Source organism: Rattus norvegicus, chromosome 4 (genome assembly GCF_036323735.1).
Source record: "Rattus norvegicus strain BN/NHsdMcwi chromosome 4, GRCr8, whole genome shotgun sequence".
In the NCBI taxonomy this organism is placed as follows: domain Eukaryota; kingdom Metazoa; phylum Chordata; class Mammalia; order Rodentia; family Muridae; genus Rattus; species Rattus norvegicus.
Window position 1 is genome coordinate 92,031,902 of NC_086022.1, and position 22,589 is coordinate 92,054,490.

Genomic DNA, 22,589 nt, shown 5'->3' on the forward strand with positions numbered 1-22,589 from the left:
TCCTCTAGATGTGATAGTATAGAAGTTTGAGAAGGATAAGTAGTAAAAATACAGTGTTTGACAACATATAGTTTCTAGCCTATTGTGATTTTCAACACCCACAGGGATTTCCATGGAGTTAAAATATGTTAACTACTAGATACAAAAACACATAAGTATTTACATGATCTGGCAAATGGTGTCAAGTATTTGACCTTAGATCCATTTGACTGTAAAAAAATATTATGATTATTATTTTACATGCTCCTGAGTGTTGTTAACATTTATTAATGTGAAACAATTTGAATTTCCTCCTCCTTAGAGTACAATGTAGAAGTAATCTTAAAATGAATGAGAATAAATACATTTTATGAAACCCAGGATATGTGGGAGACCTAGAAGTCCACAGCATCTCTAGTTAATGTTACTGTACTATTAACATGGCTATACTGGTCAGATTTTGTTGACTTGATACAGCTAGAGTCACCTGGGATGAGGAAACATCAGCTGAGGAATTGATTCTGGTGGACTGGCTTGTAGGGATGTACATGGTGCATTATGTTTATTACTGATGAATGGGAGGTGGCTCAGCCCATTGTGGGTGTTGTTGTGCCTGGGCAGGTGGTCTTTGCATTCATAAGAAAGCAAACTGAAGAGTCCATGGGGACCAAACAAGCAGGCAGCATTCCTCCATAGGTCTGTTTCAGTTCCAACATTCAGGATCCTGCTCTGAGCTCTGGCATTGGCTTCCCTTGCTGATAGACTGTAACTTGTAATTGGAATAAACCTTTTCTTCTCCAAGTTGCCAACGTTTATCACAGGACTACCAAGGAAATTAGTAACAGTAGTCATCGTAAAAAGCAAGACCATATGCATAAATTAGAATTGTATAGCATTTCTCACAACAGAGAAAGTAAAATGCATCCTAGAATAACAAAATCCTATTTCATGTTGTCCCTTAGATTTTTTCTTGTCAGGTCAGATAAAATGTAAGAGAAAATGGGTATATTCCTTATGTATACCGTGTTTGTTTTCCCTCTTTATAAGAAGGAAACATGAACTGAGCATCTTATAAGTGTCAAATACTATGCTTGGTGCTTTGGACATGCTCAGGAGCTGGTCTATACAGTGAATCATGGAAGCAACCAGAAAATCCAAGAAACATGATAAACAAGTTCACATTTGACTCTTCATATGAGATGACCTGGGGGGCACACTTCATTCAATCGCTCAGTTAGTAGTGGATAACAAGTAATTTTCAAGATTTGTCTTACAGTAGTATATATTGTAAAGAACAGGAGTGTTGATGAGTAGAAATGAGTAAAATCCAAAAATAGGTGTGATACATTTCAGTTTAGTTTGAAGACACATTTTTAAGGTGGCTAGAAATCAAAACCTTGGAATCTTCTTAAATATGCAGATGACATCAAAGAATACAGTATGCTGTGCTAGAGGTTTTGATTTTCTGTGTAAAAGAAAAGAGTAATACATTAGAAACTTCCTAAAATATATACATATCTAATGGTGATCTAAACTCAACCACTAAAGAATGGAGGGGACACTGTCCCAATTGGCAATCTCTCCTCTCCAAACGAAGTATCCAGTGCTTAGATTGGGATATATCTAGTTGGTTTGTTGGCCAACAGGGCCATGGGGAATTCCCCCTAAACGGAGTCTGTTTTCAAGACTATAGGTTTCTCTCTACAAACTAACAGCAATGCCCCATCACTGAAGTCAACACCCATACAACGAACTAAACAGGAAGTAGTTGAGCTGGTGCCTATGCAAAGCCTCCACCGCCATGTTTCAGCATCTTAGTTAACAGGAAGGTGTTCTGCATGCTATCCAAAGAGAACTGTAAACAGGAAGCCAGAAACTATTGACAGTGGTGTCCTCCCTGGGAGTACAGTAGGGCAATGGTGGCACAAGGCTTGTGGGAACAACCAACCAGTAACTGATTTGACTCAAAGCCATGGGATACAACCCATATCAGTGACTATTTCTGTGATCGAGTATCTGAAACTTGACCATGGACCTAGGGGTAAGACAAAATAATACTGATCTTAAAAAGAAGCAAAAACAAACAATGTAGCGATAAAATAATTTCTAACTATATTTTAATACACTCATAGATCAGTACCTTGTTCAGCCATCACCAGAGAAACTTCCTCCTGCAGCACATTATGCAGAGACATAGTGCTGGAGAAGGAGCTGAGAGTTCTACCTCTAGATTCACAGGCAGCAAAAGTAACTGAGTTTCACTTCTTCCAGCCTTGCCGCATGTATTCCAGTCCACATGACCTAAGAGTTCCATACCCTATGGGCCTGTAGGGCCTACTTTTATTCAAAACACCATGTGCATATCAGAAACGATCAAGTCAGAAATATTAAGGAAGCAAAAAATAGAGAATTAGTACTAAGTTTGGCTCAGTGAGTAGATACTAGGAACATTGAAGGTGTCCTCTTAGGTCAGTGGGGATGATGGATAGAGGTCCGGGCAAGAATAATGAATGAACGAGAAACTGACATGTCCACAGACAGTGCTGAGATTCTGTTCAGGTCTAAGCTGAATTTGTGATTACGAGTTTTGAGAAGAGAACTGTAATGGGTGGTTGTATCTGAAAACTGCTAACACAGAATTGCAGGTGCCCTGGATATGGATGTAGAACCTGAATGTGCTTTCACGATGACAATATCAAAGCTGCAGTGATGCCTCATGAAAGGGACTAGTAGACTACCTTAGGCTCATCACTGAGGACGAGAGTGTAGCATGGCTGTGGTTTAAGAATTAATATTTAGTTACATCAAGAGAGCCAAAGTAACTCTTATAGAGTTTAATTAACTTTTTTACATTGATTATTTGCACCCAGAAAAGATGAAATAACAATAATGCCCCTGTTTTTTTAAAAGCATCACAATGTTGACAACTGTGTTCCAAAAAGAAAACTTTATCTTCTGTAAAAAAAAGTATAAGGAGAAATACACATGATATGTACAACATAGTTACAATAACATAAGCTTCTCTTTGTTTTGCAATTTAGAAGCGTGGAAACAAATATCACGTCATAGGTAAAAGTGAGTTCCATTGCTCACATACAATTATTTCCCTGCGTGAAGTTGACCTTTTTTTGTGAAAAACAAAGCGAGAGGGCTGACCATATTCTCCTTTCTCTTTGATGTCTTGTAGGATGTAATGAAAGACGAGTGCTCCATGCTGAGGCTGCAACTGAAGGACAGGGATGAGCTCATTTCTCACCTTCGGGCAGAGCTGGTAAGTGATTGGCTGAAACAGATACTTTCAGGGTTATTCGCTGTAAACCTTTTTCTTTTGACACTGATATTATTATTTGTGTTTGATGAATGATTTTATATGACCATCAATTTTATCATCCTTTAGTAATGAAAGTATCATAAAGAAACATTAGGAATCAAATGTTTAGAAGATAATAGTATGTTTGCTGTGTAGAACATGAATGGGCATTGTTTATCTAGATTTTTTTTAAATTTATATACATTATGAGAAACAGTTTAAAATAAATATCAGTACACTTGTTGTAAATATAAATCATAGAATCATAAAATACAAATTAAAGTGATGATGTTAACCCATCAAGAATTCTTAAGATACTGACAAAATATAATACAGTAGAAAACACTCTGATACATTATCAGCATTACAAAATAAGTACTAGTTAAAACATATTATAAGATGGTATAATATTTGACTATGTCAATGTTGGGGTATTATAAAATGCAATTTAATGAAATAACTAACTCCACATGCCAACATGCTTCTGACTCATGTACTACTCACATACTAGCACCATTGCACATTCATAGAACATTTTATGGATCTAAACAGATGGCAGTATTTTTACTGTCACTTGACCCTTATTTATAATAGGGGTTGACAGTCCCAAGCATGTGATTCACAAGCTTCTAAATTACTACTAAAAGGTGAGGCCCATTCACAGAGAAGAGGAGCATTCTCTGCACAATAAGAAATACCCAGTTTCAAGGATCAGCAGAATACTAATAGTACAGAGAGTATCTATTATGTATTTAAAAAGTGACCCTTTAATACACTTCCTCATGGGTGACCCCAAGACATAAAATTTTTGTTGCTATTTCATAACTATAATTTTGCTGCTGTTATGAATCAAGACGTAAATATCGGATATGCAGGATATCTGTGACATTTCTAATGATCATGACTCACAGGTTGAGAACTGCTGCTCAGTGCATATATTGTAACCAAGCTTTGTTTGCATGACATAGAAATATATCTCTACATTTAGAAAATATCTAATACAAATACCAATTATCAAATGGAGTAATCAATCTTAAATAACAAGATCTGTTATTAGCTGTTATTTGCTATTATCTGTTAAGTTATCTGTTTAGTACTTTGACTAGGAGTGCTTATTTTCAATAATTAACTCAGAAAAAAAGATTGTTCATTTTTCTTCTTACTATCAGTTTGACCAGATTTAAGACATAGAATGTTCAAGAAACAGACCTTTCTTTGTTCAATGAAATGAGAAAGAAAATCATTGTCTCCAGAGCCAGTTCTACAACTATGATTACAATAATTCAGTGTCCCTCCCTCCCAAAACAGGGTTTGTCTAAATTGGCTACTTACCCTTGAAATTTTCCAAAGTATTAATCATGGCACCATTTCAATGTCTGGGCTACACAGTTTGCATAAACATGCAGAATGTTTTAACAAAAGAATGCTGTTACCTTTTGCAGTGAAATTTGTTTTTGGTAAAAGGACTTTCCAAAGGTAAGGAAGAAAGTGTGATGACTTAGGGAAACATGTTAAAAAGGAAAACAATTCAAACTATATCTGAAGAATTTGTGAGGTACCCAAGTACACAGTGATGAATCATTTCTCAGCCGCTGGTGAAATGAGCCAATTCAAATCAGATTAGAATATATTAAAGGCCATTTTATTGCAAAACTGCTCTTGGGTTCACTGGCCACAGGATTTAGTCCAGGGCATTGACCATGTGGAGGGAGGGGAAGGGGAAGAGAAAGAAGAACTGAAAAGAGAGGGGGAGGGAGAGAATGTCTGAATTATACAAGGAGGAGCCTCTGAGGAAAGACCAGGGTTCAAGATAGGGTATGTCAGGTAGGGACTGAGAGATGCTGGGATAAACTGGAGGCCAGGTCTGCTCTAATGTGTAAAATATGCATTTCAATCCCTTGACCCAGGGAAACCAAACACGCAGAACTTTACAAACAGCTGCAATCAATAGAAGTTGTAAGCCAAAGTGATTCTGGTTCTAAAAACAATCAACTGTTTTTGGTTTGCATTAGTTTGTTTGAGGTATGTTTTCACTCTGTATCTCACTTTGGCTTAGAATTTCCTATAATATCCATAGCTGACCTTGAACTCATGAAATTATCATACTTTAGTGTCCCAAGGACAGACATTATAGGTGTTAGTCACTACAGCAGGCTAATTTGTGACAGTTTGACAAATCAGAAATAAAGTTCACGGAGCAGTTTAACAGCTGCTTATTATTATAAAGATTAACAACACAATGGTTTAAAAGTTACTACATGGGTCTTTTTATTTCTTGACCACTTATAACATTATAAGCAAATCCATTTCCTGTATATTATAGAATAAAATTACAATTATTCCAATAAAAGTGTAGATTAAGAATGCTTCCTTTGGAATTGTATTTGTTTGGTTGAACACTACTACTCAGAATTTTCATTCTTGTTACAAATACCTGAGCGAAAAAAAATAAGGAATAAAGATTTTTGTCTCACAGTTTCTGTGTTCACAGTCCCTGTTCAGTTTGTTTCAATGTTTTAAGCATATTGCACAACAAAACATCATGGATGAAGGAAAGATATGCCCTTCAATATTGTTCTGCCAGTGGCTCTCTTCCTCCACATCTGCCCACTCACTGTTGAGGCAGTTCTACCTCAAATTCACTTTTCTAATTTGGATCATATCAGCTGATTGCATACTTCATTAGATCAGAGCCTCCATGGTGCTATCCTTCTTGGAAATGCCTTCACATACACATAGCAATGTACTTAACCAGTCTCCAAGATGTCTCTTAATATATACTACTGATGATCAAGATTATTTGGCACATCTACCTTGATAGTTTCACACATTGAATGGAGTTAATCAGTGGTCAATTACTGTTGGTACAGAAGAGAAATTACAATATTGCTTCTTTTTCAGCCATTCCCAATAGCCGTCTTTTCAACGTAACCACAATACTCTTGACATGCTAGAGTGATTGTGAGTTCTGCATGTGGTAGGGTTCCAATAACGTCTTCCACTTCCATAGTAGATGTGAGGAGCAGCCTACATGAATTACTCGATATCTAATATATCTAAACATGTTCTCGTTGGAGCATAATTGCTTTAGAGGCATCATACTAACTTTCAGTCCAACTATGAAACTGTACATGATAAGCATATGGATACCCAGGGAGAAGAAATCCTGCAGGAAAGATAGGCTTTTCCTATATGTCATATTAAGTGTGAGAAAGTTAATCTGTGACTCTGTCTGGTAGGGAATCTGAGGTTGGAGTACCAGCTTGGGTGGGTGCCATTGAGGACTATCCCTGGTTGATGGCTGGCCATCTTTTCACTACATACAATGGGAGATTGGGATAGCAAGTTCTGTGTTCTCTTAGTCTAATCCATTAGAGGACCCCATCCTGTGATGTCATCTAATTAAAGCCACTTCCCAACGTTCCCTCTTCCAAGGGGACCTACTGTGTGAGTCAAGAAGGGCACAGTTCTGACCAGAGATTCTACATTGTGACCCTGCTTGTTTATTGTTACTAATCAAGAAGCATTGCAGTCAGCAAATTCTACAAAATATTTCATAAAGTATCATTGTTTCTCGTCTCCATAATTTCAGAATTATTACCATAGCTCTCGACTCTGTGCTTCCTGAGTTGGCAGACTTTATAAACCATGCGATTCTACAAAATTCAAAATAAGCATTTGATTTTATGTTGTACATTCATACTGTTTGAGAAGAGCATCCCGTTTATGAACTGGATTCCTAATGAGAGTATATTTTCTATCCAAACTTTCAATTTATCATTTTCTGTGTGAAAAGGAAGGCAATAAGCAATTAGTTCTCTCAGGATCAATTTCAAGGAGTCTAATATTAACGCCTATGAAATTTTCATGCATTACTTAATTTTATGAGCTTTATTGGTTTTTGACAGATAAAAGTAATGATTTACATGGTTTTATGATGTCCAAGGGAATGTTAAATAGTACAATATCAGCTTTTACTGAGGTTATATACACCATAGGGCAGCAAATTGGAAGGAAAAAAGGAGTTACACACTGTGGCCACTTGTGTTACAGCAGAAAGGAACTGGTTGGCCATGAGAGCATATACTCCCAGCTGTTTCATCCCATAGCAGAGTCATCATACTCTGATAAAAGGATATTGTTGGGAGAAGGGCAAGGCTGTCACTTCATTCTAGCTTTTTAAAGTAAAAGTGTTTTGTGTTGACCATGAAGTTATGGTCATGGCTTATGTGAAATAGATCTACCTTGTCATCGTATCTGTCTGTCTGTGTCTTTCTTTCTGACCTTCTTGCTGCCCTCTGCTCTCTATCCCTCTCTTTTCATCTATCCTTACCTTATCTCTGTGAAGACCATATGCAGTTAACCAGGGAAGGTAGTTGTCTGTGAGCCAGGAAATGGCACTCATAAAAACCCAACTCTACTAACTACATGGTCTCAGATTGAAACGTACAAAACTCTGGGTTACTAAAATCCTGTATTTAAGGCCCCCAACCTGTGCTATCTGTGTCTGTCCACTTGTATCTGAGATATAGTCTTCATATATAGCCCAGGCTTGTCAGGCATTTGCTATGTAGGCTAGATTTTACTTGGCTTCCTTTTTTTTTCTGGCTTTGCTTTTTACATGCTATCATGATATTGTACCTGGCTTTGCCAGGAATCTAAGTTCAAGTTAATTCCAGAAAAGAATAAAGACCAATGCTGCTCTCTTCTCCAACTGATGAGTACATGAACTCTCCCACCTTTGCCATAGTAGCCTTTTACCTTACAAGCAGGAATCTTCATCTCAGGAAAAGATAATGTCAGGGAGCCATATTAAAGATGCAACATTTTTTGAGACACATTTTTTATATATTTCAGGTGAACACAATCTCAAATAAACCCCTTCTTTAATAATAGCAATATAATAAATAAGAGGGCATGGCATTAAGTGGGTTCTGGAGGTTTAAATTGAGTTGACTGAAGCAACTTCAGCAAGTTTAAACTAGGACAGCAAGTGAGGAATTAGTGGCTTCTCTCTTCCTATGGGCAGACATTTGCTTGAAGAGAAAGATGAGATAATGTGGAGATCAAAAAGAACTGAATCTGTATATTTCAATGGGAAGATATTTTTTCTTTGTAGGGTATATTAGCATTGTATATATTGAAAAGATAACCCTATACCCCAGCCCAGATTTTAGGAACTTAATCATTTACTCAATTAAGATATTTAGTGAATAAACTATACATTATATACATTATACATGACTATACATTATATATGATATGCTTTATACATTATAATATATAGTATCCAGTATATACAGAATATAATATAATCAAAAGTCTAAATACAATAGCTGAATATCCACATTAATCTGAATCAATTATAATAGGATGATCTATTTACACATTCATTTAAATTTAATTTTATTAACCTACAATAACATGCAAATATTTTTCTTGCTTGTGGAAAGTTTTGTTCTCTTTCTCATCTATTTAGTGAAGGTCATGTTGAAGAGTTGCCTGTAATTTTATTTTTATTACTAATGTGGAATTGAGGGACACTACAAACTTTATCTTCATGTGCTGCAGTAAATCTATGAGATCTGTCATGAACATTGGTGGTAAAATGTAGCCTTGTGTTTTAGGGAATGGATATATTCTTGTAGATACCTATTAATCATGTAAGTAGCTGCAGAATTCTCATAAATGGTTTCAGATTTGTAGAGAAATGTGTGCTTCACATGATATAAAAATAAAATAGTATGTATTTGGCATTCATCTATAGGTTAGTTCAAAATATTTTAAGTAAAGCGATGCTATTTACTTATAGAGAAAAATAACTTTTTTTTAACTCTGAGGAGGAGAACTGAAATGTCCTAATTTGTATTGATCTGTCATGTATGCACTAGGGTTTTAATAGTAATTTAGACACATACTGTTTATACTTGGTAAAATATCAAATGAATATGTATGTTTATGTTTTAAATATATGTATGTTTTAAAAGAAAAAATTGTAAAAGTATCTCAAGATTCTGAATTTTCACATGTTCTATGAGGAAGCTATTTCCCCTCTGAATGGTTTCCTCATCTTCTGCCCGATTGACTTACAAGTGTTAAGTGCAGCCTTTCTGTTGTTTATAAATTTCAAAATATTCATTTCTTGTCATAAGGAGTGTGAGTGCTTGCCATTCTGCATTGATCACATTTGTCATTCTTGCACCCCATACTCAATAACAAGCAGCTTAAGAGAGGAGGGGTTTGTTTGGGCTTATGACTCTGAATGTGTGCAACCACATGGGGAGAGCATGGAGGAACACTTCTGGGTGCCCTTGACTGGGATGTAGAATAGCAAAGGGTCAGTCATGGGACTTCAGGCCATGGAACCACCCTGCCTACACTCAGAATTGCTCTTTGCCCTCAGCTTTACCCCTGTAGAAATGCCTGGGCTGTTTTCTTTTCTTTTTCTAGTAAAGCTGCCAATGGAGATTAGTCATCATAACTACCAAATAAGAAGTCTATTATCCCGTGGGTGGATAAAGAGCATGTGGTTATTACTTTGTCATATTTATACTATTGGTACTCTGTTTCTAAGTCACCTACCACATATTTCAACACAGAACAGCAGGAATTTACACTGAATATGCAGTACGGAAATAATAGCATAATTTCCTGAAAGTCATCTGTATTTATTATTTCTTTCTACTAAAATTCTAAACATATCAGTGCTAAGAGTCCTCTTAGAAGCATCAGTTTGTGTGTGTGTGTGTGTGTCTGTGTGTGTGTGTGCATACATATCTCATATCTCATTTTTACTAATCTAGGCATTTAAATTATACATGTACAGCTCATTATATAACTGTTACTTACTTTTAATGTATTGTGTAATAAATTTTAAAAAAAGCTAGCTAGGAAGACTTTCAGTTATAAAGAGGAAAGACACAAACAAAATCTGTTGCATATTTTCCTTGTAGCTGATAGTGTTCTAACTGTGCAGACATAGCTAGCTTCAATATAATTTATAAACTGGGTGTTGCTAAGGAAGGCTATGTGAGCTATAGATTCAAAACTAGCAGCAAAGGTATGGAATTTCACTTACTGAATCCAATCACTTAATACAACTCTTTGGGGTATTTATTTAAAGTTAAGAATTAAATTGGTGCCACATGTCAGTGGGTAAAAGCATTTGTTGCCAGGCCTGATTACTTGACTTACTTTTCCAAAATCCATATGATCAAAAGAGATGTGCTATGACCTGCACACATGCAGCCACACAGCACTATTTACATGTTTTGCATTTTAAAATTTTGCACACTTATGTGGACAAATAAGTAAGTGTACTTAAAATCTAAACAATTAATATAATAAATAGCCTGTGAGAAATAACAGTGCATCTCTCAGGCAGTACCTAGAAATTTGCACTCATGCGTGAACTATCCCACTGCATTTTAATATCTCCAAAACTGTTTCATGATTCTCATTGGACATATTGATTATAGATATATTATAGGTAATGCTGTCACTAAAAACAGATATTCTGCATACCATGTGGAAGATTCAGTAGTTCCCAGTTACTCTTGTTTTTTGAAAAAGTATGCTTATTAAATTCTCTGTTTTTCAAACTTATATTTACAAAGCTCAATAAAAATATTGGTTGGTTGTGTTTCTCTTCTGTCCATCACTATTCATTTAATATAATGCACATTATTTAATAATAAGTTTTCCTTACAGAAAAGAGGATATTAATATACTCTTTCAGCCATCTAACGCAGTAGTTCACTGGGGTAAACACTTTTTCCTCCTGATAAAAATCAACTCTAGAAAGTTAAGTAAAATAAAGGAGTTAGCAAAAGAATTACTAATTTTATTACATTTTCTTCTTCTCATTCAAAATAAATATGAAAACGATGTTCTCACTTTAATATAAATGAACCACAGATACTCACTTCTCAGCACTCTGAGAGGCCATTCCTTGAATGCAGACCAAGGTTGAAGATGATGTCTGCACTTGAGTGACAGGCATGAGAGGCTGAGGAGCCAGAGACTTGAGTTTTTAGGAACCTGAAGGCATTGAAAATATAGTATCCTGTGAAATCATGCTACTCTCCATAACATAAAGAGGGTGTTAGGAAGAAAAGGCCAAGAAATGCAGATGGTTAATAGCATTTCATCAAGAATCTGGAGAGAATGATTTCATTTTGTTTAAATATATATTCAAAATTCAAATTGATTGAAATTGTACACCCTTGAAGATTTAATAACAGAATAATTCCTACTTTATTAGAGAAACATCCATTCCACATTAAAAAAATCACATCTTGAATTCAGCTTGAAAGTATTTCCCCACTTGCTCCTCCTGCTATTATAATTTATAGTATTATTTCATGCCAGTCATTTTAAGATAGAATAGTCCAGCTCCATGGAAGATTTACATAAGAACAGGCAGCTGTAAGTACTTTCAAATCCTCTTTCTTTTTCATATTTAGGAAACATTAGGGACAGAAAAGAAATAGATTAGGTATACTTAAACATTATTAAAGTGTCAGGCTACTTTCGTTCTTTTTCCAGGAGAATTAATTGCACATATTCCAGAAAGGGCTTACCTCAGCAGTAATTACTCTGCTAGTGAGCACTGCAAGACAGATGTAGAATATGAATCTGACAATATCCTGTGATACATAATGGGGATTAGCGTCTGGTTCCTTGCACACTCCAGTACCCTGATGAAGAGCTGCCAAAAGATACAATCTTTAATATTCCACAGCATTTGTTGTAGCAATCCTGAATACTTGTTTAAGTCTTTATCACAGAGTGTTGTCATATTGCAGTATGTCACAGATACAGAGAAATAATTGTTGCCTAGTTTAATGGCAATAGGACAAGAGTTTACCTTTCAGTCATGGAAGGAGGATGTAGCTGCAGTGATCAAGTGAGGCATCTAGCAGAATTGAATGCAAATGTAAAGTGAAATGGCTGACTACTTTTATGTCTTCTCAACTTCTTCTATCAAGTGTGTCTTGCGATCACCCACATTTTCTCCTCTCTGTAAAGAAAAATGAAATGTAAATCCTATGTTTTAATTTTTCATACCAACGCATGTTTCAAATCTTAGTGTAAGATTTATCAAATACATCCAATTAAATAACCAGGACATAAACTATACAGACACATAGTTAGAAAAAAACATAATTACTGAGTTACGGCAGAAAATAATACAATGGAAATGTATATATGTTTCAATGTATATGATTTGATGAAAATTATAACAAAATTTAAAATATACTTGGCTTTTATTAGGAATTAACAAATCAGGCTTGAAACTTATTTGAAGATTTAGATTATTAAAAACCCTCCTCTCATAGGTTTTGCAGGGCAAAGGAAACTACACAATATGAAAGTCTGCTGGTTACTTCAATTACTTCCATGTAAAAAGTTGGACTCAGAACTTGAAGGAACCAAGCTGTAACTGACATAAAAGCCTTCTCTCTGAGGAGTAGCCCTGTAGTATACAAAGGATATGTAAGCTGCCGTGGGAGAAAAGCTGATAGTCTGACAGAACTGTACATCCTAGGAACCAAAGCAATAAACAAGATGGCATGATAGTCGCAGGGGTTCAGGGGTGGCGCTTGTATCTTGGGGTAACAAACAGCTGTCCAATTGGAATTAAATTCCTCTCACTAGAAAAGAATGTGTATCTGGCAACTGTAAATCCAGCCAAACTACTCATGGCAGGTGATGCCATGAACCCTAGAGAAAAAACTACCACAGCTCCTTTCCTAAGACACCATAATTCCTCCCTGCATTCTACAACTCATCCTTATACAAACAAGTGTGGTTTCTACCACACTTCTTTTCACAGAATATAAAGATCAATACAGAAAGCCAGAGCTGGTCAAAATTAACAAAGATATGCAGACCCAATGGATACAGCTTAAACACAATTTCTATACTTAAAGACCAGAGAAAAATGCAGACGAGGGAATGGGAAGGTTATAAGAGCTGGAGGACTAATATGTCTACTATAAAATACTGTATTCTAGATATGAAAGGGAAGTTATACCCACAAAATCTCAACAATATCTGTCTGTGTCTTTCTTTCTGACCTTCTTGCTGCCCTCTGCTCTCTATCCCTCTCTTTTCATCTATCCTTACCTTATCTCTGTGAAGACCATATGCAGTTAACCAGGGAAGGTAGTTGTCTGTGAGCCAGGAAATGGCACTCATAAAAACCCAACTCTACTAACTACATGGTCTCAGATTGAAACGTCCAGAACTCTGGGTTACTAAAATCCTGTATTTAAGGCCCCACAGCCTGTGCTATTTGTGTCTGTCTACTTGTATCTGAGTTATAGAGTTCATATATAGCCCAGCTTCCCACCAAAAGCCAGGACATATTAAGGGACAGTTTTTGTTGTTGTATAAGTGAAGTCATAATAACTCCATGATTTTTACCTTTTCATAGGCATGTGTCAAACATAGCTTTAGTGATGAATTTCTTTTTGTTGTTGTTGTTAATAATTTTTTTGTCGCAGAATTAATGGACTACTAAAATTAAAGTTGTACTACACAGCATCAAAGTTCCTATAATTCCCCCAATTCATTAGTCCATCAAACATATTTACTACTGATATTTCCAAATAACTACAACAGCAAGTTTATATTAAATTTGTTCCTTTTAAAACTAAACTCAATTTTAACAGTATTGTTTGGAAAGCTCGCTCTTTCATTAGAAAGGTCTACAAATGAAAACACTTTTTTTTAATTGAGGTTTCTATTTTCAGCTGTCAATACAATGTGAACAGATAGACAATAAATATACGTGAAAACTGCTTATTTTTTTAAACCACAACAAATGGAGATGCTACCTATAAAGTGGATGGATGAATAAATGAATGAATACTTCTAGGATACAGCGAGTGTCTGTATCATTGACAGCTGAATGTTAAGATGTGACTTTCACAATGTCTCCCATTGGATTTCATATTTATTATTGTTAAGTAAACCATGCTCACTGAAGTACTCATTTTTGACAATTCTAAAGAACATTTTACACAGAAGTACTGGACTAGTATAACTCAGTCCCAAAGCATATGGCTAAGACACCCCTTAGCTTTCTCTAGAATTTCCCCTTAGCAACCGGTGTTTATGGAATCATAAAATATAACTTTATTCATAGCAACCACAGATGAAATGCGAATCTGATTTTAAACATTGTCTATCAGTCAGTGGTCCACAATCTGTGGATTGTGACCCCTTTTCAAATGTTTATCTCCAAATATATTTACAGCACAATTTTTGACAATAGAAATATATAGTTGTGAAATTGTAATGAAAGTAATTTTATGGTTGGGGGGGTCACCACAACATGAGAAACTGTATTAAAGGATTGAAATATTAGGAAGGTTAAGAAGCACCGCTCTAGGTAAATAAGAGTAGGATTCGCCAGCAGACTAACTGCAACTCACTCTACCTATACTCTACTGCGAGGAGTAAGAAACATATAGTATGATTCTACATGTGTGCATCTTTCTTTATCTAGTGTGTTTCCAAAACCCCAAGAGGCTCATTTCCCTGTAAGCCAAGGGCAGTACCAATTAGCTCCTAAAATTATGGAAACTTCTAGTAATACTTTTATTATTTCTAATATTTCAGACTGTTTATTCTGTAACAACGGAAAAAAGAAAAGACTTATGTACGGGGTAATGGCTTAGTGTTCAAGAGCATCTTCTGCTCTTCTAAAGAATACACATTTGATTTCCGGCACCAAAAACTTGGTTCAGGGGGCTGGAGAGATGGCTCAGTGGTTAAGAGCACTGACTCTTCTTCCAGAGGTCCTGAGTTCAAATCCCAGCAAACACATGGTGGCTCACAACCATCTGTAATGGGATCTGATGCCCTCTTCTAGTGTGCATGAAGAAAGGGACAGTGTACTCATATACATAAAATAAATAAATCTTTAAAAACAAAGAACTTGGCTCAGAACCAAGTGTATCACTACTTTCATGGACTCCCCTACCCTCTTCCCGCCTCTAAGGGTACCAGGCACACACACATACACCTACATGTAAAGCAAGACAAAGTAATAAAATAAAACAACACATATATTTTTAAAAGACTTGTGCAAAGGTTCTTGAGAAACCCTGTTATATTTTATTTACTCAGATCATAAAAGCACCATTGTCCAACCTATTGTCATTCCCATACATATTTAATGCGCAAAATCATCTATTTTTAGTAGATTAGTAGTAGATTTAGTAGATTTAGTAGTAGATTTCAGTAGGTAAAATGCAATCCCGATCTATCAAATGAGAGAACAAATAATCTCTTCAGTGCAATATGCTTTATTCCATGATTTTCATTGGAATAAGTCATCTTCTTTCACATCCTCATTCATATCCTCCCAGAAGTCTCTATAGTGCATTTCTCTCCTTAGTTTCTACATCAAACTAATGATAGCAATAACCCTCAAAATGAGTAATTGTTGGCTTGCTAAGAATTAACTTGTTTAAGCCTTTAGAATTCCACATGTGCTTTCCAAAATTATCTCAGCACGTTGAGTGAATAATTAATATTAACACCACATTGATGTGAGGTACCACTTGCATTAATAGTTGAAATATAATCCCCGCTCTCCTTTTAAGATTCCTTGGAGAATCACAGTGCAGGAGGAAAAATATTTATTCTGCTCTGGTTATAGACAATTTTCAAACATCAATTACCAACATAGTAATTGCATATATGCTAATTATGCCTTTTCAATTGCTTATATTATTTTAACTTTTCTTTTTAATTTCTTATCTGATTTTTATTTTTTAATATTTTATTTTATGGTTTTCTAAAGTAATGCAGCTGCTTATAGCTTCGTGTTTGAACTTGGCAAGATGGTAACATTACACAGACTTGTCATTCTTTGCTTAGGTCATTTTTTAAAGTGTGCTCTGTTCATTACCTTGAAGCCATGAGACCACCTAGTAATACTACATAGTCTAGCTGCAGTGATACTCATAGAATTACTACATTTGGGTTCATAGGTTTCGCCCTTTGAACATATTTAACTTAAGTCTTATTGAAAGACATTTTCTTTTCTTTCTCTATACATCATAGCTAACTTGTAAGTCTTTGTCAGTGGTACCTACTACTCTCATGAAAGATGACAGTTTAGGAAACCTAAACTTTCCCAGAGAGACATACCTTCTACAATATCGTTTTAATTGTGTGAAGTTAAAATAGGCTATGCCAGCTATTTTAATTTTCTGCAAAACATCTGGGAGACTTTTGTTTCAGTATAGAGAGTCTTGTGACATTTTGAAGTGTTTGCCTTATCACAGGCAACACAAGGTCTGGGACATAATTGTTCATATTTTTTTTAATTTTCTAGTGATTTCCTGTTACTCCCCAGGGGGTAGAATGCAATGGAAGACATTCTGCATTTTAAAAATTGCTCTTATACGGACAAGATTACTTCAAGATTTGGAGGAAACCTCATTTTGGCTTCCTTTTCAATATGGTTATATATGTATATGTATGTGTATATTATGGTATGTATGTGTATGTGTATATGATGTATATGATATATGAATATTGGCATGCATATATGAATATGAATATATATGGATGAAATTAGATAGATAAACAAGGTAAACATAGAAGTAAGTATTTTATTGCCTTTTTCTTCATCATCATGCTCACAGAACAGTCATTTGGGCTGTCATAACCTTTTGAGCTGTCACTCTGATGAATGTGGTGTTAAATATCAGAAACTACAGAAGAACCTGCTTTGGAGACTTTAAAATGTGTGAGCTGGCACCTGTCCTGTTACATCTTGCCCATTCATAGGCTTTGCTTGTAGGTCTTTCTTTCCTCTGCCCTCTCTGACTCACCCATGGTGTTTTCTGGAGATAAAAAAAGGCGCACGTAAATTTCCAGTTGGAGGAGGGTTGCGAAGAGCAGAAGTAAATTTATTGTGTATACAGCATATGCCATTTTTATGGTTTGAATGTATCCTACAGTGTTCCTGTGTTGGAAACTTAATCCTTTTTTGACAGTGTTGAGAAGAGCCTTTAACCAGATTCTAGGTTATTGTTCAAGTGGGTTTATTATAAGTATGTTTACGAAATACAGTCCGTTAGCAATCAGGCACATCCGTGGACAGCTAGAAGTGACTTCATGACAATTAGGCACCTTCACAGCCAGCTCTCAGGGACAGGAGACAAAATACATTATTACTAGTGGTCCAAGAGACAACAGGCACTCCTATGTCCACGCCTTTGCACATGTGCTATGGCCCCTGACACATGTCCCTTCGCTCATGAATCACCAGTCTGTTAAAGGACTCATACTCCCTGCTCCCTTCTCCTTCTCTCCTGCCTCTCCAAGAGGCTGCCTCTCTCTCCCCATTCCAATAAACCTTCCACGTGAGACCTGCTGCATGGTGTGATTTGTTCCGAACCGCACTGCTTACTTCTAACACAATCTATCGAATCCTTAGCCTCCAGAAACATGCCTTAAGTGAATTTCTTTTGCTTATATGTTATCCGTTTTTGAGATTGTTCTATAACAATACAGAATGGACTAAGATAATTATGGTTTGAACATGTTATGTCCCTTACAAGATTGTGTGTTTAAACATAGTCTCCAATTGATTTGATATTTTGAGTGCTTCTGGAAAGCTTAGAAATTTGGCTTAGCTGGAGGTCACTGGGAACATCTTTCAAGGTTTTATTCTACCTCTTTTAAGTATCTGCCTATTTCTCTGAGACCCAAGAAATAAAGAACAATGCCTTCCTCTTAGTCTAACTTCCATGGTGTCCTCAAGAAGTGTTTGGACCCAAGCCACTATGGACTACAGCTCTGAAACTATGTTGTGTGTGTCAAACACCAGGACTCTGCCTATGGAGCTGCATTATGCAGCAATAGCCATTGTTCCACACAGGGAGAATGGACATAGCCACCAAAATTAATATGGGTCTTTACGTAGGAGAAATTATTAGGCTATTATTACTGTCCTGAAACTTCAGTGTCATTAACACTTCCAGCCAAAAATATCCACATAGACTATTTTGGCCCCTGAGTCTAAAGGAAATCATGGTTTGCCCCTTGATCCATTAGAATACCATGTGCAAGAATATACATACAGTTGTTTCTCAGTTTTTCATAAAAGGCAATAATATACCTTAAGAATAAAATCCATATAAACATGACATTAATATTTACCAGATACTGAAAAATAGTATATATTGTATGTATCATATATAATATATTCATTATATATTCTATTAGTATACACACACACACACACACACACACATATCATATTAGCCTGTTTTCCTTGGATATAACAAAAACTCAAAGCTGGGTAACATGTAATTTTTTTTAAATCTCATTAGCCTATAGTCATAGAAACTCAAGGGTGTGCCCCTGGCATGAGATCATCCTTTGAGAGGACTTATTACTATGGATTCATGATGTTGATAATGTGCAAGTGGGACTTTTCAGCGTAGATGGAAGCCAGGGAAGCCAGTGGGATGTCTTATTCATTTACCACAGTCTTTTCTAAGCACTAACCAGAGTGCCATGAAAACTACTTTGCTCCCTTCCACAGGGACATCCCACTAGACCTGACCTTTTTAAGATCCACTCTACTTTAAAATGAAATTCCAAGCCATGGATCTTCTGAAGACAGTTGCAATCATAATAATTTTGATCAACCCTGACCAAGTCCACATGAATTCCTTCTGCTGTCTCAGTAGAAAATTTAATGCCTTCAAAGCTTATGAACAACAATGTACAAGAACAAAAGTAAATAAAGAATACATATAGTAATATCCATACTGAATAATTTTATAAACTAATTATTTTTACAAATTTTGTATAATAGCTTTTAGGGAATTGAAAGGATCTTTTATTGTTCAAATTTTTGTTTTATTAATATCATTCCTGTCACTGTAGTGGTTAGTGTGTGTGTGTGTGTGTGCGCGTGTGCACGCTTGTGTGTGTGTGTGTGTGTGTGTGTGCATGTGCATAGTGCTGTGTGTATGTGTAGTGTGTATACTGTGTAGTGTGTCGATGTGCTTGGCATATACCATAACATACATGTCTATAATATCAGCTGGAGATTCCTTACCATTTTATATCTCTTCAAAATGGTTGGAATAAATCTCATGGGATAGATCGTTGGGTAAATATGCATGCCACCAAGTTTAAAGAGCTCAGCTACATCCCCAGAATCCACAGAGTATAAAGAATGAACTGATTCCTACAAGCCAACTCCTGTATGCATGTCATGGCTTATATATGAACTCAACCATGCATGCCGTAAATACATACATATGTAAAAAATTAATACATGTAAAAATGGGGACTCTAGATTTTTCCTATTCATACTGTTAATACTGTATATTACAAAACGAAATCCTTATGAATTCTTAGTACAGTATTTAATAGCAGTGATGAAGTCTCGTGAGTTGGGTAGATAAGAATCTGACAAACTGAAGCAGTTCAGAAGGGATATTTGTTGCAAACCAAGGTCAGTTTTGTATGTGCTAAACTTTTAGTTGGCATTTGCCCCTACACACTGGGGTTTATTTTTGAGAGAAAGAAAAACATGAAGTTGGGTGATTGGGAAGGTGGGAATGATCTGGGAGTTGCTGAGTAAGGAAGAATGTGATCAAAATATATTGGATGAATGGACATTTTAAAAGAAAATGAGAGCATCCCCTCACTGCTCTGTAGCAAACAGAAACTAGAGTGGCACATGTCCTCCCAAATGGACCCAACTACTAATGTAGTAACTTGTGACTCAGTAACTCCTTCTCTGACAAGAAATCATGGATATGTTTGAAGATAAGTTCAATAATGAGCATGAAAGTCAATGAAGGACATGCTTCACATATTTCTTTGACTCAATGTGGTTCAGGAAAACGTTACACTTATTATTTAGCATCATTCTCTCTCCTTTGCCTATGTTTTCAGTATTCTAGAATTTTAAGTGTGTGTTCCCATCAGTCACATTGTAAAGATGAGTCTCTAAAGCCCCATTTAAAGTCATTACTGGACTCTGGATGCACATCAGGCTCCCATTCCTACTAGCAACCATGCAAACCCTTCAGCAGAAAGCATGTCACTTCTCTTGCCATTTCTGGCTGTACCTCTTTTAGTGAATGGATTTGGGCTTCAAGTCCCAAGTATGGGCCTTCTTCAATTCGTCTACTGTCTGCTGTCTCATTTGTGTTTCCTCTCTAACTGTTTGCTTGTTTTGAGATAGCTCTTTTTGTCCCATTAAAAATATAATGACTTGTGTCAGAGCCTGTCTGGAAAATCTGATTGCTTATTCTGCTACCGTCTATGAAAAATAAACCATTAACTTCCCACCAACATCTTATTTAAGGCATTTTTATATAAACTCATTTCAAATACAAAATCAGTTTCCTATCTTTTAACTAATTATTGTTTGCTAAATGGACAACTTATTAAAGCTCTTGATGTTTTTTCTTGCTGAGAAATTAGTTAGACGTTTTTGGTTTATGCTCAAGCACTAATTTCTTAATTTATTTGTGGAACAGTATGAATACACTCTAGGAGAGGAGAGGCAATATTCTGTTTTCTAGCCATTTTTCTGACCAATGCTCATTTAGTCTACAATAATTACTATAATTGTGTTGAATCTTAGTCTAATAGTATTGCATAGTTTCTTAAATTTTAGAGCTAATAACATAATTGTACTACTATGTACTTTAGTATTCTTTAGGCTTAGCAAACTTTTCCAGATCTTATGAATTTTGAAGCACTTTGTAACCTCAGATGGTTTTATGCATGAGATGTTCTCTAAAACATTATTATAACCATACTACCTGCATTAGTTACTTTTCTTGTCACTGTAACTGAAGTAATTTACAGAGGTGAGGATTATTTTGGCTCATAGTTCCAGGATATTGTCTGTTATGCCTAAGGGATTACATCTGGGGACTCCATTTGGAGGCAGAGTAAAAGGCGGATTTTCCTTGTGGTCTATAGATAGCTAGAAGTAGATAGCTGAGTGGCACACATTTATAACCACAGCACATGAAAGGCGGAGGAAAGAAGATCAAATTTTGTGGTTATCCTTGGATATATAGTGATTTTTTTTTTTGGTACGACTTGTTATGGATCCCAGTAGATCAGGTAGCTGAGAACTCTGGGTGGATCAAGGACTAGGCTAGAGCACAGGAAGCCAGTCAGAGACCTATTTACTGCAACTAGGAGTCCTATCTTGAAAGTAACACTCCCTCCCAAATAACAACTCCCGGTAGCAAGATGAACCTGTGGGATCATTTTACATTCAAATCCTAACAATATTATTACAACTTCATCTTCAGTGTGTGTGTGTGTGTGTGTGTGTGTGTGTGAGAGAGAGAGAGAGAGAGAGAGAGAGAGAGAGAAGAGAGAGAGAGACAGAGAGAGACAGAGAGAGACAGAGAGACAGAAGCAGAGAGACAAAGATTGACAGAGGCAGAGAGAAAGAGAGGCAGTGGCAGTCACAGAAAAGCAGTCAGAGAGGAAGACAGATTGTGATATATGTTGCAATAGAATATTATTAAATTAGTAGTGCTATACTGTAGTTCAGGATTCTTACACATTGTTAACATTTAACAAGTTAATAACAATACTTTTAAGCCCTGACTCACATTCTATAGCAACTGCTTGCAGCTGCAGTAGAAAATGTTTCCTCTGAAGAATATGTGCCATCCTCAGTGGGAGAACTCCTCTCCCGCACTGTTAGGATGCCTATATTAGCCTCATCACTCTTCCTTCTTGAACTTCCCTTCCTTCACTAGCCTCCCAGACTATATGGTTCTTCTCAATCTTCCCAATGTTATGATACCTTATTACAGTCTCTCACATTGTGATGAACCCCCTACTATAAAATCATTTTCATTGCTATTTCATTGCTGTGATTTTGCTCCTGTTATGAATTGTAATATAAATATCTGTGTTCTCTAATGGTTGTAGGTGACCCTTGTAAAAGCGTCATTTGACCCTTAAAGGGGTTGTAAGGCACAGGTTGAGAAGCACTAGGCTAGAACATTTTCATTCCCAATTTTCTATACGATCAATATCTCTTGTTTCCAAACATTTACTCTAAAGTCCCTCTCTACAGTTCCCTATCACCATTAGAATATTTCCATCTGTCCCTTCACATGCTATGTCTAGTGTTTTATCATTGTCTTAGTCATATAGTATTTACTGCCTTCTAATCTTGATGGTATTTATTTGTACATTTGTAACTGTCTACAATAGCTAACATGTTCTAGGGGACAAAGAACTTCTAGTACCCATTCAATAG

General features: G+C 36.0%; 1 protein-coding gene across 6 annotated transcripts in view; it reads left to right on the forward strand.

Annotated features, from left to right (window-relative positions):
- The window catches only part of Ccser1 (coiled-coil serine-rich protein 1), a 1,236,544-nt gene that overhangs the window by 548,006 nt on the left and 665,949 nt on the right, over positions 1–22,589 (forward strand). For 5 of the 6 annotated variants that reach the window (XM_039108140.2, XM_017592802.3, XM_017592805.3 and 2 more), the window contains exon 8: positions 3,167–3,250. In XM_039108140.2, the coding sequence (XP_038964068.1) occupies positions 3,167–3,250 (84 nt within the window). Of the gene's footprint in view, positions 1–3,166; positions 3,386–22,589 lie in introns of those variants that run through there. The other variant, NM_001134622.1, reaches the window with a different exon arrangement.